Consider the following 16143-nt stretch of genomic DNA (forward strand, 5'->3'; position numbering starts at 1 on the left):
CCTACTCCCCCCCCCTTCTTTTCCTCTCTTCTGCACCCCCAGTACTTTGCTATCTTCCCCAGCATGGGTTTCTTCTCTCCCCCCTGGCTGCTCACTCCTTTGCCTGCCCCCTCCCCCCCCCCCCCACTGTGCTGTCCCTCTCCCCTCCCCAGCAAGGTGCCTGAATGTCTGCTTCTCCGCCTTCATGCTCACTGTGGACAATGAACACATTCCTTGTGTGGGCTCAAATAGAGGGGGGCGGGGCTGGTTGCTGGGGCAACTGGATGCCTGGCTGGGAGTTGCCTGGCCCACCTGCTGGGACACAAGTCCTAAGATATTTAGCCGAGTGAGTCTCTCCTGGGTTGTTCATCTTTGCTGTTTTGGAAGACTGTGTGTCCCTGAGCTGCGGCCAGAGAACACAGAATCCCCTATTGGTTCCTGTGGGCCTCTTCAATCCTACAGCCAACCTGGAGTTTGGAATTACCCTGTCCTTTTCTACAATCTGGAGTGTGGATTAACCCTGGACCTTCCTGCTGGTGAGTGGATTAACCCTGGGCCTACCAGAACTCTGCCTGGACTTTGTCACTTCATTGTTTGCCCTGATCTGTGTGTGGCCAAATCCCTTGCTGGCCAGGACTTTGCCCTTTCTATCGGGAGCCCCCTGTTATGGACTACCCCTGCTATCTGGAACTCTGTCCTACCCACGTTGGGTCTGACCCTGGGCACCTTTGTTTGGGCCCCTTTCTTTGTGAACATACCCGCTACCGTTCAATAAAAGGCTTTGTTGGCACTCCTGCTCTCCATGTGCGTTCTGTCTTACCTACACTTCCGTCACACTGGTTGGCAGCGGCAGGATCAGAACGCTGAAGAGGATGGAGAGCAGCCCCCCCACACTGGACCTAATGCGGGTTGGGGAGTACAGGAATTGGACTGTGGCAAGTTTGCAAGAAAAGGCTCAGGAGTTAAGCCTTACCTACAGGGGCCTGTCCAAAGAAGAGCTGGTCACCGCCATTGAGGAAGCCGGCCTTCAGAGAACTGAAAGCTTGAATGCTCCGCCGTCAGAGAATGAACAGAGTGCATCCGCCGTCTCAAGTCCCAGGAGCCCTTGGATCACATGGTACGAAGAGGAGATGACTATCCTGGGGCCCGGAGCCACCTTGGATGACAAGCGGGAGGCTATCCGAAGGGCTCATGAGCGAGAAACCATGAGAGGCCTCAGGGGATATGACCCTCTCCCTAGCCCACGAGTCGGTGGGCCTGATCGGCCAAGGGTGACTCGTAAAGACTTCAAGCCATTTTGTGAAGCTACAGGGGATGTGGAAGGGTTCTTCCAGGATTTCGAACACTTATGTCAGCTGCTGGAGGTGCCCCGTGGAGACTGGGTACGCCACCTAGTGGGCCTGCTGGAAGGGGGTGCGGCTGCTGCCTACCGGACAATGAACGCACAGTGGAATCGAGATTACAATAGGATCAAACAGACTGTACTAGAACACTACACGGTAACTTCAGAAACCCACCGGATCGAATTCCGGGACCTCTCCTGTCAATCTGAGCCTTCTTTCAAGATGTATGCGCACAAAATCTCCCGGGCCTGCAGACGCTGGCTGGAGGGGGAGCAGGCCTTTACTATTGAACAAGTTGTCCAGGCCTTTCTAAAGGAACAATTCTTTGCCAAATGCCCAGCAGAGGTGCGGGAGTGGGTAAAGGAGAGGGACCCTGGCACCCTGGAGCGGGCTGCTGCACTGGCAGACGAGGCCCTTGCCATTAAACCCCATTGGAAGAGACTGGTAGTCGAGCCGCCCAAAGCCCAGAACACAGGCAGACCACTTTCCCAGCAACCCCCTGCCACTCCTCCAGCACCCTGTCGCCCCAACACCATCCACAGCCCCTTCCTACCGACCTCGTACTTCTGGGCCGTTTCTGGACCGCCGGTGCTATTGGTGCAACCAGCCCGGGCATCTTCAGGCCAGCTGCCCTCAGTACCGTCGCACCATGTCTGCCAGCCACAGTCGCCCAGTCAACTACCTAAAGTTGACCCCAGGGGAAGAACCACTACCCCCACCTCCCAGTGACTGGCTGACCCCCACTGTTGCCAATCCTCCTCGGGGAGTCTACGGTGTTCATCCCCTTGTCCCATCCTACCCAGAGCAGAGGCAGCGCCACCTGCAGGAGGTCCTGATTGATGGAGAGAGAACTACGGGATTTCGGGACACTGGGGCCTTCTTCATCATTGCTGATCCCCGCATGGTAAAACCCGAAGCCATCAAGCCAGGCCCCGGGTTCTTTATTGAAATGGCAGGTGGTACTACGAAACACATCCCCAAGGCGTCGGTTCGCCTTGACTATGGGTTTGGGGAAAAGCGCTGCCAAATTGGAATCATGGCTGGACTACCTGCGGACATTCTGCTTGGAAATGATTTAGGAGAGCTACAGTGCCAATACATCGGAGCTGCGACCAGGAGCCAAGCCAGCCACGGCCTGCCCGCCGAGAAAACCCAACGGGACTCCCCTTCTGCCCTGGATCCGGTGAGTGTTACCAACCCTGACCAGAATACCACCCTGACCTGGGACCGTGAGACCCCACATTGAGCAAATTCCAGTGCTATAGGTGTAACCAACCTGGGCATCTTCAGGCCAGCTGCCCTCAGAACCGTTGCACCACATCCGCCAGCCACAGTCGCCCAGTCAACTAACCAGAGTTGGCCCCAGCGGAAGGACCTCTACCCCAGCCTCCCAGTGACTGGCTGACCCCCATGGCACCCAATCCTCCTCAGGGAGTCTACAGTGTTTATCCCCTTGTCCCACCATACCCGGCAGCAGGACCTTCAGTAGGTGAGCCTATTACCACAAGTGCCTCCAAGGAGACCTGCCGAGGTCCCCCTGTCGGCACTTGTAAAATAAAAGGGGGAGGGGTTGTCACGGGCCCTACTTCCCCCCCACTTCTTTTCCTCTCTTCTGCACCCCCAGTACTTTGCTATCTTCTCCAGCATGGGATTCTTCTCTCCCCCCTGGCTGCTCACTCCTTTGCCTGCCCTCCCCCCCCCCCAATGTGCTGTCCCTCTCCCCTCCCCAGCAAGGTGCCTGAATGTCTGCTTCTCCGCCTTCATGCTCACTGTGGACAATGAACACATTCCTTGTGTGGGCTCAAATAGAGGGGGGCGGGGCTGGTTGCTGGGGCAACTGGACGCCTGGCTGGGAGTTGCCTGGCCCACCTGCTGGGACACAAGTCCTAAGATATTTAGCCGAGTGAGTCTCTCCTGGGTTGTTCATCTTTGCTATTTTGGAAGACTGTGTGTCCCCGAGCTGCGGCCAGAGAACACAGAATCCCCTATTGGTTCCTGTGGGCCTCTTCAATCCTACAGCCAACCTGGAGTTTGGAATTACCCTGTCTTTTTCTACAATCTGGAGTGTGGATTAACCCTGGACCTTCCTGCTGGTGAGTGGATTAACCCTGGGCCTACCAGAACTCTGCCTGGACTTTGTCACTTCATTGTTTGCCCTGATCCGTGTGTGGCCAAATCCCTTGCTGGCCAGGACTTTGCCCTTTCTATCAGGAGCCCCCTGTTATGGACTACCCCTGCTATCTGGAACTCTGTCCTACCCACGTTGGGTCTGACCCTGGGCACCTTTGTTTGGCCCCTTTCTTTGTGAACATACCCGCTACTGTTCAATAAAAGGCTTTTTTGGCACTCCTGCTCTCCATGTGTCTTACCTACACTTCCGTCACAAGCTGTTAATACGTTTTATAAAGAGAAATTATCAATATGTGCTGGGAGAAGGTTAAGCAGCGGGCAACAATATATATATATATATATATATATATATATATATATATATATATATATATATATATATATATATATATATACCAAATATCAGATAAATGTCTCTCACAAGATGAGGGCAAAGCCTTGCAGATCTACAAATCCAGCACAGAAGATGTTTCAGTTGCAGTCATCATAGTCAGTTGGTTCCATTTCCATCTCCACCTGATCCCTTCTCCTCGTCCTCCTCTCACTCCGATTCCTCTCATTCTTCATCTTCCTCCGGTCATTGACTATAAAGATGAGGAGCACAGTGTAGAGGACAAAGACCGCACCGGATGACAGGAAGTGACCCCAACCTGACCGACCTCCTAAATGGAAATAATGGGGTACAATGAGAGAGTTGTACAAAATAATATTATATATCAAACCCAGTCAGATCTTCAGGAACTCACTAAACATTACAGATTCCCATCTCACAGGTAAGAGCTTCTCCCAGTTTTCAAAAAAAAAAAAAAAAAAGCAAGTGTTGCAAACCTTTTCTTACTCTTACCGAGCAAATTCCACTCAGGATTAACTTCCCTGAGTCCCAGGCCAGAGCAACCTCTTGTTCCAGTCCTTCCTTATTTATCCCATCTGCTGCTGGTCACAAGTGGGAAGCAAAACCCGGCTCAGATCCTACACTGCCAAAGACCCAGAAAACCCGGACTGGATTCCATTTCCTACATATGAAAGCATGCTGATCTTCCAATGATAAATGGTGTCTATAATACTTCACTATGGAGGTTTGTTCTGTGTTTCCTCCTGAATATTACCGAACTTTGGAAACCAATATTGGCATCTTGGAAGAGGAAATTTTCTGATCCATCCATCCATCCATCCATCCATCCGGGATTTAGGCTATAGCGCTGTATGACCTCTGGGAATGTGGGATTTATTGAAGGTGGAGGAGGGTGGGATGGATTATTCTGTACTGAGATCTCACACTTGTGCACAGGGGAAAATTCTGTTTCCTTTTCATTTGTAAAATACATAATTTCGTTCTGTTATATTCATTATGTTACGTTAATTCGTTTTTAGAGATTTGTTATTTCTGTAGAGTTTAAATAGTCGTTATAACGAATCGATTCGTTTATTGATTAATTGTTTTGTTTTCAGATAATCTGTTATTTATTTATATATTTGTGAAATCAAATCGTAATTCAAAAAGTAATTTGTTTACTGAATCCATTAACACACACAAAGTCAATGTCTCTTCTGCTGCTTCTCAGACTTCGTCTCTTCTGCTGAAATACAACGCTCTTCTCACTCAGTTCTCAGGAATGCAGTATTTTCCAGTATTATTAATTAGTGTTGAGCGAACACGGACTGTATTATTCGCGTTCGTACTGAATAATTGGATTTTTGTTACCCGGACACGGACCCGAAAACTTTACTGTATGTTCGGGTTTAAAATCCGTGTTCGGTCATTTTACTTCCTGTTTTGTATGTAATGGCATGCTTTTAATGGCGGGCTTTCAACAGCCAATCAACAAGCGTTTAACTGGTGTGCCTTAAGCCATCCCAGCCATGCCTACTAATGTATTAGTAGCTGTGATTGGCCATCTGAAGCATGTGACCATGTCTTTATAAGTTTGAGACCCAGCGCGCTGCGTCATTCTGCTGTAGTATTAGGGAGAGAGCACACATCATACGTGCTGGCTGCTGATTAGGGACAGACAGTGAAAATTTGTATTGTGTCCGAAAAGAATGCAGGGTCAGGTCGGAGTGCAGGCAGGGCGAGTTATTAGGGCATTTTAGGGCAAGGCTGGAGAATAGGCAGGGTCAGTGTTCTACATCGATTTTGCTGTGTGTGGGGTTGGTTGTGCAGTGCCAGTGAACGATCTTATCGAGAATATTAGGGCAAGGCTGGAGAATAGGCAGGGTCAGTGTTCTACATCGATTTTGCTGTGTGGGGGTTGGTGCAGTGAACACAATCGTTTTGCCCTCAGTTAAGCCCGCTGAGGAGGAGGAGGATGAGGGAGAAAAAAATCTATTTTTCTCAGTCAGTTGTGTGCAGCGTTTTTGCTTCAGTGCTGACTGTGATAAGACACTGCTGTGTTCACATGTGCTATTGAGTGATTTAAAATTTTATACACTTTTTTCTATTCCACTATTCAATATACACCCTTTTGGGTTAAAAAAATGTAATTGTGGCATAGTCTGTACTAATCTATTTAAAAATTACAAACTTAAAGGGGAATTTTCTTTTTTTTTTTCCCTTCATAGCCTGCAGCAGAGCTGACTGACATAAGACACTGCTGTGTTCACATGTGCTATTGAAAAATCACCAATTTTATATCATATTTTCTGTTCCGCTATTCAATCTACACCCTTTGGGGTAAAAATAATTAAATTGCGGCATAGTCTGTATCGGTACGTGTGAGATACACCTTTCCAATTTTTGGGGCTCATCTTACACCGCCGAGGATTGCAGGGTGTTTCAGTTTGCCTCCTGCCTGTTCCGAACTCCTCCTACTCCTTATCCTGCCTTTGGGGTACAAAAAATAGTAATCAGGGCCTAGTCTGGGTCTGTACGTGTGAGATAGATACACCTTTTGATATCATATTTTCTATTCCGCTATTCAATCTACACCCTTGGGGTAAAAAGAATTAAATTGCGGCATAGTCTGTATCGGTACATGTGAGATACACCTTTCCAATTTTTGGGGCTCATCTTACACCGCCGAGGATTGCAAGGTGTTTCAGTTTGCCTCCTGCCTGTTCCGAACTCCTCCTACTCCTCATCCTGCCTTTGGGGTACAAAAAATAGTAATCAGGGCCTAGTCTGGGTCTGTACGTGTGAGATATATACACCTTTTTTTATATCATATTTTCTATTCCGCTATTCATTCTTCACCCTTTTGGGGTAAAAAGAATTAAATTGCGGCATAGTCTGTATTGGTACGTGTGAGATACACCTTCCAATCTTTTGGGGCGCATCTTCCACCGCCGAGGATTGCAGGGTGCTTCAGTTTGCCTCCTGCCTGTTCCGAACTCCTCCCACTCCTCATCCTCATCCTGCCTTTAGGGTACAAAAAATTGTAATCGGGGCCTAGTCTGTGTTTGTACGTGTGAGATACACCGTTTTATAAAAATTTTTTCTATTCCGCTATTCAATATACACCCTGTTTGAGTGTAAAAAATTAAATTACGGCATAGTCTGTATCGGTACTTGTGAGATACACCTTTTTAAATTTGTTTGGCGCATCTCCTTCCACCGCCAAGGATTGCAGGGCGCTTCAGTTTGCCTCCTGTTCCGAACTCCTCCTACTCCTCTTCCTCATCCTCCCTTTAGGGTACAAAAAATTGTAATCAGGGCCTAGTCTGTGTTTGTACGTGTGAGATACACCGTTTTGTATCCTTTTTTTCTATTCCGCTATTCAATATACACCCTTTTGGGGTAAAAAAATTAAATTTGCGTCATACTTTGCATATTTGACTTTGAGATACACCCGTTGTATTTGTATACTGTTTTTCTATTCCGCTATTTAATAAACACCCTTTTGGGGTAAAAAAAATTAAATTGCGGCATAGTTTGCATATTTGACTGTGAGATACACCCGTGTGATACTGTTGTTGTTTTGTTCCGCTATTCAATAAACAACTTTCTAGGGCAAGATCATAAATTACAGAAATATGAGGAGACCGTCAAATAAGGGCCGTGGCCTGGGTCGTGGTGCTGCTGGTAGAGCTCCTGTTGCAAGGAGAGGACGTGGTCGATCTGTGCCAGCTACACGCACAAGTGAAACACCTTTCTCAAGTGTGAGTAGGCGACAGAACCTGCAGCAGTATTTGGTAGGGCATCATGTGCCTCTAGAAGTGATGAGGCCAGAAGAAGTACAGGCGATAGTAGATTGGGTTGCTGACAGTGCCTCCAGTTCCTTCACATTGTCTCCCACCCAGTCTACTGCAGAAAGGTCAGAGTTGGCACCTGCAGCTGATGTCCAACCGTCTTTCACCTCACCCCCTTGCAAATCAGGCAAGCAGTCTGAGCCCCAAGTCATGCAACAATCTCTTCTTCTTTTTGATGACTCTGTCAGCAGGGTTTCCCAGGGCCATCCACCTAGCCCTGCCCCAGAAGTGGAAGAGATTGAGTGCAGCGATGCCCAACCACTTATTTCTCAAGATGAGTACATGGAAGGACCATCGCAGCACGTCTCCGATGATGACGAAACGCAGATGCCAACTGCTGCGGCACTCAGAATTGTGGAGATCGACAAGGAGGGCAGGGGTGAAGACTTGGTGGAAGATGATGTGGAGGACGATGAGGTCCTCGCCCCACAAGGAATGTGGTCATGCAGGTGACCTGAGTAGTTTGGAGGAAGAGGCGGTGGTCGCACAGAGCCACCAGCACAGCAGAAGAGGGAGCAGGGTGCAGAAGCAGAGCGGCCGTGCCCTAGACACTACGCCTCCTACTGCCCAACGCAGCAAGGGACCGAGCGCACCAAATCCAGCTCAAAGGAGTTCTCTAGCGTGGAAGTTCTTCAGAAAATGTGCTGATGACAGGACACGAGTGGTTTGCATCCTGTGCAATCAGAGCCTGAAGCGAGGAATAAACCTTCTCAACCTGAGCACAACCTGCATGATCAGGCATCTAAGTGCAAAGCACGAGCTGCAGTGGAGTAGACACCTTCAAAACCAAGAAATGTCTCTGGCTCCTCCTGCTTCCTCTTCTGCTGCAGTCTCGGCCTCTCCATTCACCTCTGTAGTGATACCGGCACCTGCCACCCGGCAAACAGATGATCTGTCAGCAACACCACCACCTGGGTCACCAACCATCTCCACAATGTCCCGTGGAAGCGTTCAGCTTTCCATCTCCCAAACACTTCAGAGGAAGAGGAAGTACCCCCCTACCCACCCGCGATCCCTGGCCCTGAATGCCAGCATTTCAAAATTCTTGGCCTTTGAAATGCTGTCATTCCGTCTGGTGGAGACGCACAGTTTTCAAAGCCTTATGACGGTGGCTGTCCCACAGTACGTCGTGCCCAGCCGCCACTACTTTTCCAGGCAAGCCATCCCTTCCCTGCACAACCAAGTGGTGGAAAAAATCAGGTGTGCACTGTGCAACGCCATCTGTGGCAAGGTCCACCTAACTACCGATACGTGGACCAGTAAGCACGGTCAGGGGCGTTATATCTCCCTAACGGCACACTGGGTAAATGCAGTGGCGGATGGGCCTGAGGCGGATAGCAATTTGGCGCATGTCCTTCCACCACCGAGGATTGCAGGGCGCTTCAGTTTGCCTCCTGTTCCTAACTCCTCCTACTCCGCTTCCTCATCCTCTACCGCCTCCTCATCCGGTCAGCATAACACCTTCACCACCAACTTCAGCACAGCCAGGGGTAAACGACAGCAGGCAGTTTTAAAACTTGCCTGTTTGGGGGAAAAAAACCACACACCGCGCAGGAGTTGTGGAGGAGAATGGAACAGCAGACAAATGAGTGGTTGCTGCCAGTGAGCCTCAAGCCCGGCCTGGTGGTGTGCGATAACGGGCGAAATGTCATAGCAGCTCTGGGCTTAGCCGGTTTGACGCACATCCCTTGCCTGGGGCATGTGCTGAATTTGGTGGTGCAGAGGTTCCTTAAAAATTACCCTGATATGTCAGAGCTGCTGCAGAAAGTGCGGGCCGTCTGTGTGCACTTTCGGCATTCTCACCCTGCTGCTGCTCGCCTGTCAGCGCTGCAGCGTAACTTCGGCCTTCCCGCTCACCGCCTCATATGTGACATGCCCACAAGGTGGAACTCCACCTTGCACATGCTGGAAAGACTGTGCGAGCAGCAGCAGGCCATAGTGGAGTTTCAGCTGCAGCACGCACGCGTGAGTCGCTCTATGGAACAGCACCACTTCACCACCAATAACTGAGCCTCCATGCGAGACCTGTGTGCCTTGTTGCGCTGTTTTGAGTACTCCACCAACATGGCCAGTGCCGATGACGCCGTTGTCAGCTTAACTATCCCACTTCTATGCCTCCTTCAAAAAACGATTCGGGCAATGATGGAAAAGGATGTGGCACAGGATGAGGAGGAGGAGGATGAAGAGGTGTGGGTAGGTGTGTACTGCGCTCAGGAAAAATGAATAAATATTAACTAAATTAATGGTGAACTTAAATGCAGCTGTTCAAAATGGTAATGACCAAATCTGTTAAAGTGCAGTGCAAATACAGCGCAAAGATAAGTGAATTAACTAATGACAATATTTAAAATTTCTAGAATGCAGCTGTTCATAAATAGTGGTAACCCAAAATTCATAAATACGAGAAAAATATATCACAGCGCAAACAATAGTGTATGATAGTAAAGTGATTACGTTCTACTCAAAAAAACTCATAAAGTGCACCGTGCAATTATGTGCAAAAAATGGGGTGTAGAAACCATGTAAACATATACTATATAAATATAATTAAAATATATAAATATAAAGTGCCAGTCCAGATGTAATAGTTGTTTAAGATCTCAGTAGATGATAAGATGTACACAGTCCCAAAAAATGTCTCACAAAGGTGCTGGAGTGCCAGGAAGAAAGTGCACAAAACATGCAATCTTTTGTGGTGCAGTGAGCCAGTGCCGGACCTCCCCCTTTGGGTGTTCACTTACCGGACAATGGTGACCCCTATGCTGTATAGCAATAGAGATCGACAAGGCTTATGTCCTAGTAAGGAACCGGCTATTACAACTCCTCCAAGGCGAATGTATCTCCACAGATGTAAATGCCCCGATACCTTTTCACCTATATTCCCCTTGCTACCAGGTTTTCCTGCACCACCAGGTACTCCAGGCTCTCCCTTTGGGATGAGTTAGAGCCGAGACTGCGAGCCAGGCCTTCTCATCCAGCTTCTGGAAGAATGGTCAAACATTCCCATAGACACACTCCTAAACCTTGTGGACCCAAGGTTTAGGAGTGTGTCTATGGGAATGTTTGACCATTCTTCCAGAAGCTGGATGAGAAGGCCTGGCTCGCAGTCTCGGCTCTAACTCATCCCAAAGGGAGAGCCTGGAGTACCTGGTGGTGCAGGAAAACCTGGTAGCAAGGGGAATATAGGTGAAAAGGTATCGGGGCATTTACATCTGTGGAGATACATTCGCCTTGGAGGAGTTGTAATAGCCGGTTCCTTACTAGGACATAAGCCTTGTCGATCTCTATTGCTATACAGCATAGGGGTCACCATTGTCCGGTAAGTGAACACCCAAAGGGGGAGGTCCGGCACTGGCTCACTGCACCACAAAAGATTGCATGTTTTGTGCACTTTCTTCCTGGCACTCCAGCACCTTTGTGAGACATTTTTTGGGACTGTGTACATCTTATCATCTACTGAGATCTTAAACAACTATTACATCTGGACTGGCACTTTATATTTATATATTTTAATTATATTTATATAGTATATGTTTACATGGTTTCTACACCCCATTATTCGCAAGTGGCTCCGAAGGGTGGGTTCCTGCACCCACAAACGCCAGGGACACAATTGTCCAGCAGGGGCACAGTTCTGGAGGATGAGGAGATGGAGGAGGAGATGGAACCATGTTCACAGCAGGGTGGCACCCAGGCCAGCTCATGGCCATCACTGGTGCGTGGCTGGGGGGATACAGAGGACACAGACGATACACCTCCCACAGAGGACAGCCTTTCGTTGCCTCTGGGCAGCCTGGCACACATGAGCGATTACATGCTGCAGTGTCTCCACAACGACCGCCGAGTTGCCCACATTCTAACTTGTGCTGATTACTGGGTGGCCACGCTGCTGGATCCCCGTTACAAGGACAACGTACCGTCCTTAATTCACTCACTGGAGCGCGATCGCAAGATGCGCGAGTACAAGCGCACGCTGGTAGATGCGATGCTGCTGACATTCCCACCTGACAGCGGGGTCACAGTGGAAGCACAAGGCCAAGGCAGAGGAGGAGGAGGAAGAGGTCGCCAACGCAACCAGGGCACCGCCAGCACCTCAGAAGGCAGGGTTAGCATGGCCGAAATGTGGAAAAGCTTTGTCAGCACGCCACAACAAACAGCAGCACCAGCAGCTCATATGGAACATCTTAGCAGGAGGCAGCATTTCACCAACATGGTGGAGCAGTATGTGTGCACACGCCTACATGTAGTGAATGACGGGTCTGCCCCATTCAACTTCTGGGTCTCCAAATTGGGCACATGCCCTGAGCTTGCCCTTTACGCCTTGGAGGTGCTGGCGTGCCCTGCAGCCAGTGTATTATCTGAACGGGTATTTAGCACGGCTGGGGGCGTTATCACAGACAAGCGCAGCAGCCTGTCCAGAGACAATGTGGACAAGCTCACGTTCATTAAAATGAACCAGGCATGGATCCCACGGGACTTTTCCGTACCTTGTGCAGAATAGAGATGGATACCGACCTTACCCAGCCATTGTTCTATTTTTGATCTTTCTCACTCTTTTGGGGTGTACCCTCATTTAAAATGACTGAAAAAAAGCAGTGTTGGCTACCTCGTCCTCCTCCACCGCCGCTTCCACCTACACTGCCACATCCACCACCACCTCAACCTCCCTCCTACTCCATATGGGCCTCGTCCTTCACAGATGAAGAAAATTGTTTTATTTTTCTGTTTTTTTTTTTTGTTGTATTAAGTTATTTCCCTATCCACATTTGTTTGCAGAGCACTTGTCATGCTCTTAACTACGTTTTGCTGCCATTTGCAGCACTCTAGCCCTTTCCATTGGTGTTTTAGAGCCATTTTAGTGCCTGAAAGTTCGGGTCCCCACTGACTTCAATGGGGTTCGGTGTCCGGGTAAAGTTCGGAAAAAGTCCGGGACACGGCCTTTTTTTTCAAGTTCGGCCGAACCCGCCGAACACGGACATCCAGGTGTCCGCTCAACTCTATTAGTAATCCAACCTCCAGCACAAAATGAATCAGCTGATTGGGCTGTAAGATTTACTCCGAGTCAACCTGCTTTTTCATTAGACATTTAATGAATTAACAAATCATGCCAAATTAATTTGTTATTTTTGTTATAATTTTTTTCGTATTTGTTGAAATTTGTTATTTTTTTCTTCGGACATTCAAATGCATCTGAATGCCGAAAGATGCAAAATTTCATCCATAAATTTTCTATAGGATTGAGGTCTGGAGATTGGCTAGGCCACTCCATGACCTTAATGTGCTTTTTCTTGAGACACTCCTTTATTGCCTTGGTGGATTGTTTTGGGTCATTGTAATGCTGGAAGACCCATCCATGACCCATCTTCAGTGTTCTGGCTGAGGGAAGAAGGTTCTCATCCAAGATTTTACAATACATGGCTCAGTCCATTGGCCCCTCATTGTGGCAAATTCCGCCTGTACCTTTAGCAGAGAAACAGCCCTAAAGCATAATGTTTCCACCTCTGTGCTTGACCATAGGGATGGTGTCCTTAGGGTCATAGTTGGCATTTTTCTTCCTCCAAACATGGCAGGGGCCCCCTCCCCAAGAAGGCACATGTACAATCATGGCAATGAACATCTAAATGTTTCAGAGAAGGATTGGGAGAAAGTCATGTGGTCAGATGACACCTAAATTAAGCTCTTTGGCATTGCTCCTTGACTTGCTGTGTTTGCAGGAAGAAAAATTCTGACTATGACCCTAAAAACACCATCCCTACAGTCACCATCCCTACGGTCACCATCCCTACAGTCAAACATGGAGGTGGAAAAATGATACTTTGAGGCTGTTTCCCTACTAAAGGTACAGGCAGACTTTGCAGCAATGAGAGGCCAATGGACGGGGTCATGTATTGTACAATCTTGGATGAGAACCTTCTTCCCTCAGCCAGAACACTGAAGATGGGTCGTGGATGGGTCTTCCAGCATGACTGTCATCCACTTAGCTGCCCAACTCTGCACATAGTTTGGCAGTGAACTCTGTGGGGGGGGGGGGGGGGGGAGCACCCGGCTACAATATTTTGTGTCTGGAATATTTTATCTCTCCAAAAAAATTTTTAGTACTACTAATTCTCTCACTCAATAGATACTTTATACTTAGATTATTGATGTGATTGGTGACATCACAGCAGAGGGTTCCAGAGACTGGAGAAGGAAAAGTTATACAGCTGTATGAGGGGGAGATGGACCTTTCATCCAAACTCCAGGAATAATGCAGATCTGAACTTTTCACTGAACAGGCGACCACTGCGCTGCCACATAAAATATATACTGAATATATATATATATATTTATATAATGTATTGCCACATTTTGAAAGGAAACATGACTCGGATCCTAAAGGGCTAAATCTGGGGGATAATGCAAGTTAATGGAAACTGGCAATGGATGGGAAGCAGTGAAGGAGACAAAGGATAGGACATGATGAAGGGGACACGGGGGAGGAGACATGGAGGAGGGGATGCAATGGAGGAGGCAAAGGAGAGGAACATTGTTGAGGGGACACAGTGAAGAGGACATGGTGGAGGGGACACAGTGAAGAGGACATGATGGAGGGGACACAGTGAAGAGGACATGGTGGAGGGGACACAGTGAAGAGGACATGGTGGAGGGGACACAGTGAAGAGGACATGGTGGAGGGGACACAGTGAAGAGGACATGGTGGAGGGGACACAGTTAAGAGGACATGATGGAGGGGACACAGTGAAGAGGACATGGTGGAGGGGACACAGTGAAGAGGACATGATGGAGGGAACAAAGTGAACGGGACATGATGGAGGGGACACAGTAGATGAGACTCGATTGAGGAACACTGTGGAAGAGACACACAGTTGAGGAGATAGATTGTGTCTGTGTGCACGTCTCCCCCAAACACTAAATCACCCCACTAACATTACACCCATTTCCTTCAGTCATGTGACCCCCCATACACAGAGCTATACAATCTTATCTGGATAATCTGCTCTAAGAATATTGTACATGGCTACTAATCACTATAGTATAAATTAGGGATTGACCGATTATCGGCTAAGTCGATATATATCGAGGGCCAATATGCACTTTCCCCGATATATCGCAATCGGCTTTTTGTTTTACCGATATTGCCGATATTTTGGGAAAGTACATGTACCGGGGTGATGCCTGCAGCTAGAGGCATCACCCTGGTGCCAGTGTCCATAACCAACAGTCGGCTGTATTGTAATGACAACTGATGCGGCTGAGAAGCTGCTCGGCTGTCATTCCAAGGAGCGGGAGGGGACGTCCCCCCTCCCGCCGCCTTCCGCGGCTCGCCCGGTTCTCCTGTCCCACTGGGAAACTCGGGCATCCTACCTTCACTGCCGCCGTCTGACTGGGTCTCCATCCGCACTGCCGCTGTCTGACCGGGTCTACATTTCTTTGAATTCCGCGCCGCAGATTACCTGAAAGCGATGTCATGAAATTACATCACTTCCGGGTACTGGCGGCACCGAATTCAAAAACATACAGCATTCAAAACAGCCAAATTTGGCGTTTTTAATGCTTTTAAGTGCAGAGGAGGGGTTTGGGGTCTCTCAGACCCCCAGATCCCTCCACCACAGTACCTGTAGACATTAAAAAAAAAAAAAAAAAATTAATGTCCGAAAATATCGGCCAATTTCGGCCGATACCGATATCCGATGAACAAAATATCGGTATCGGTATCAGCGGTAAAAAAATGATATAGGTCGATCACTAGTATAAATCTGCGCTAAAATTATAATAATAATCAAAAACCACATAAATCATATAAGTGTGAAAATAAGTGCAAATACCCACTCCAAAGTGGATAGGTGAAAGTGCATAAATAATCAAAAATAATGAAAGTGTAATATATAAAACATCAAATGTGCAATCTTCATAAACATAAATGGATGTTCTAAGTGTAAACCACAGTAGAGGTTCCAATGAGAAACCAAGAAATAAGTGCCAATATAGATCAATATTGTCCAATAAGAGTCATTAAAAGTGCAAACAAATTTTGTTCCTCCGTGTGCAAGGAAGGTCCCAAACAATCTACCAAGTGAAACAACACCCTGTGAGTGCAATGGCCGCTCACCTCACTGAGGATGGATAACACTTTAAAATCAATCCAACATGAGCATAGATGGAATCCTCCTCATTGATGATAGTAGGCTTATGGTGGAGATAATAGCCTCCATACAATCCATTCCTAAGTATTAATAGGTGATCCACAGCAGCCCATAAAAAAGCACAATAGGGGCTCCATAGTGAAGTAAGTTTAAAATGGAACCTTTAATAAAAGATATCACTTATGTAGCAGGATTCCCAGCCGCTCTGCTGGAAGTGGGTCTGCCAGGGTCAGGGCCGCTGTTAGAAATCAAGGGGCCCCGTACAGCCTACCTAAGCGGGCCCCTGACCGCGCCCACCTCAGCAGGCCCCACCCCGACCCCGCCCACCTCAGCGGGCCCCACTCTGACCCCACCCACCTCAG

At 48.2% G+C, this 16143-nt stretch overlaps 1 protein-coding gene across 1 annotated transcript in view; it reads right to left on the reverse strand.

The window, feature by feature from the left end:
• Positions 1-3713: 3713 nt before the first annotated feature.
• The window catches only part of LOC309545809 (uncharacterized protein), a 291848-nt gene continuing 279418 nt past the window's right edge, over positions 3714-16143 (reverse strand). The window contains exon 4 of the mRNA XM_082245167.1: positions 3714-4114. Coding sequence (XP_082101293.1) covers positions 3924-4114 — 191 coding nt within the window. The 3' untranslated portion in view covers positions 3714-3923. The remainder of the gene's footprint in view (positions 4115-16143) is intronic.

The sequence above is a fragment of the Pelophylax lessonae genome (assembly GCF_965119305.1).
Source record: "Pelophylax lessonae genome assembly, chromosome: 2".
Taxonomy (NCBI): domain Eukaryota; kingdom Metazoa; phylum Chordata; class Amphibia; order Anura; family Ranidae; genus Pelophylax; species Pelophylax lessonae.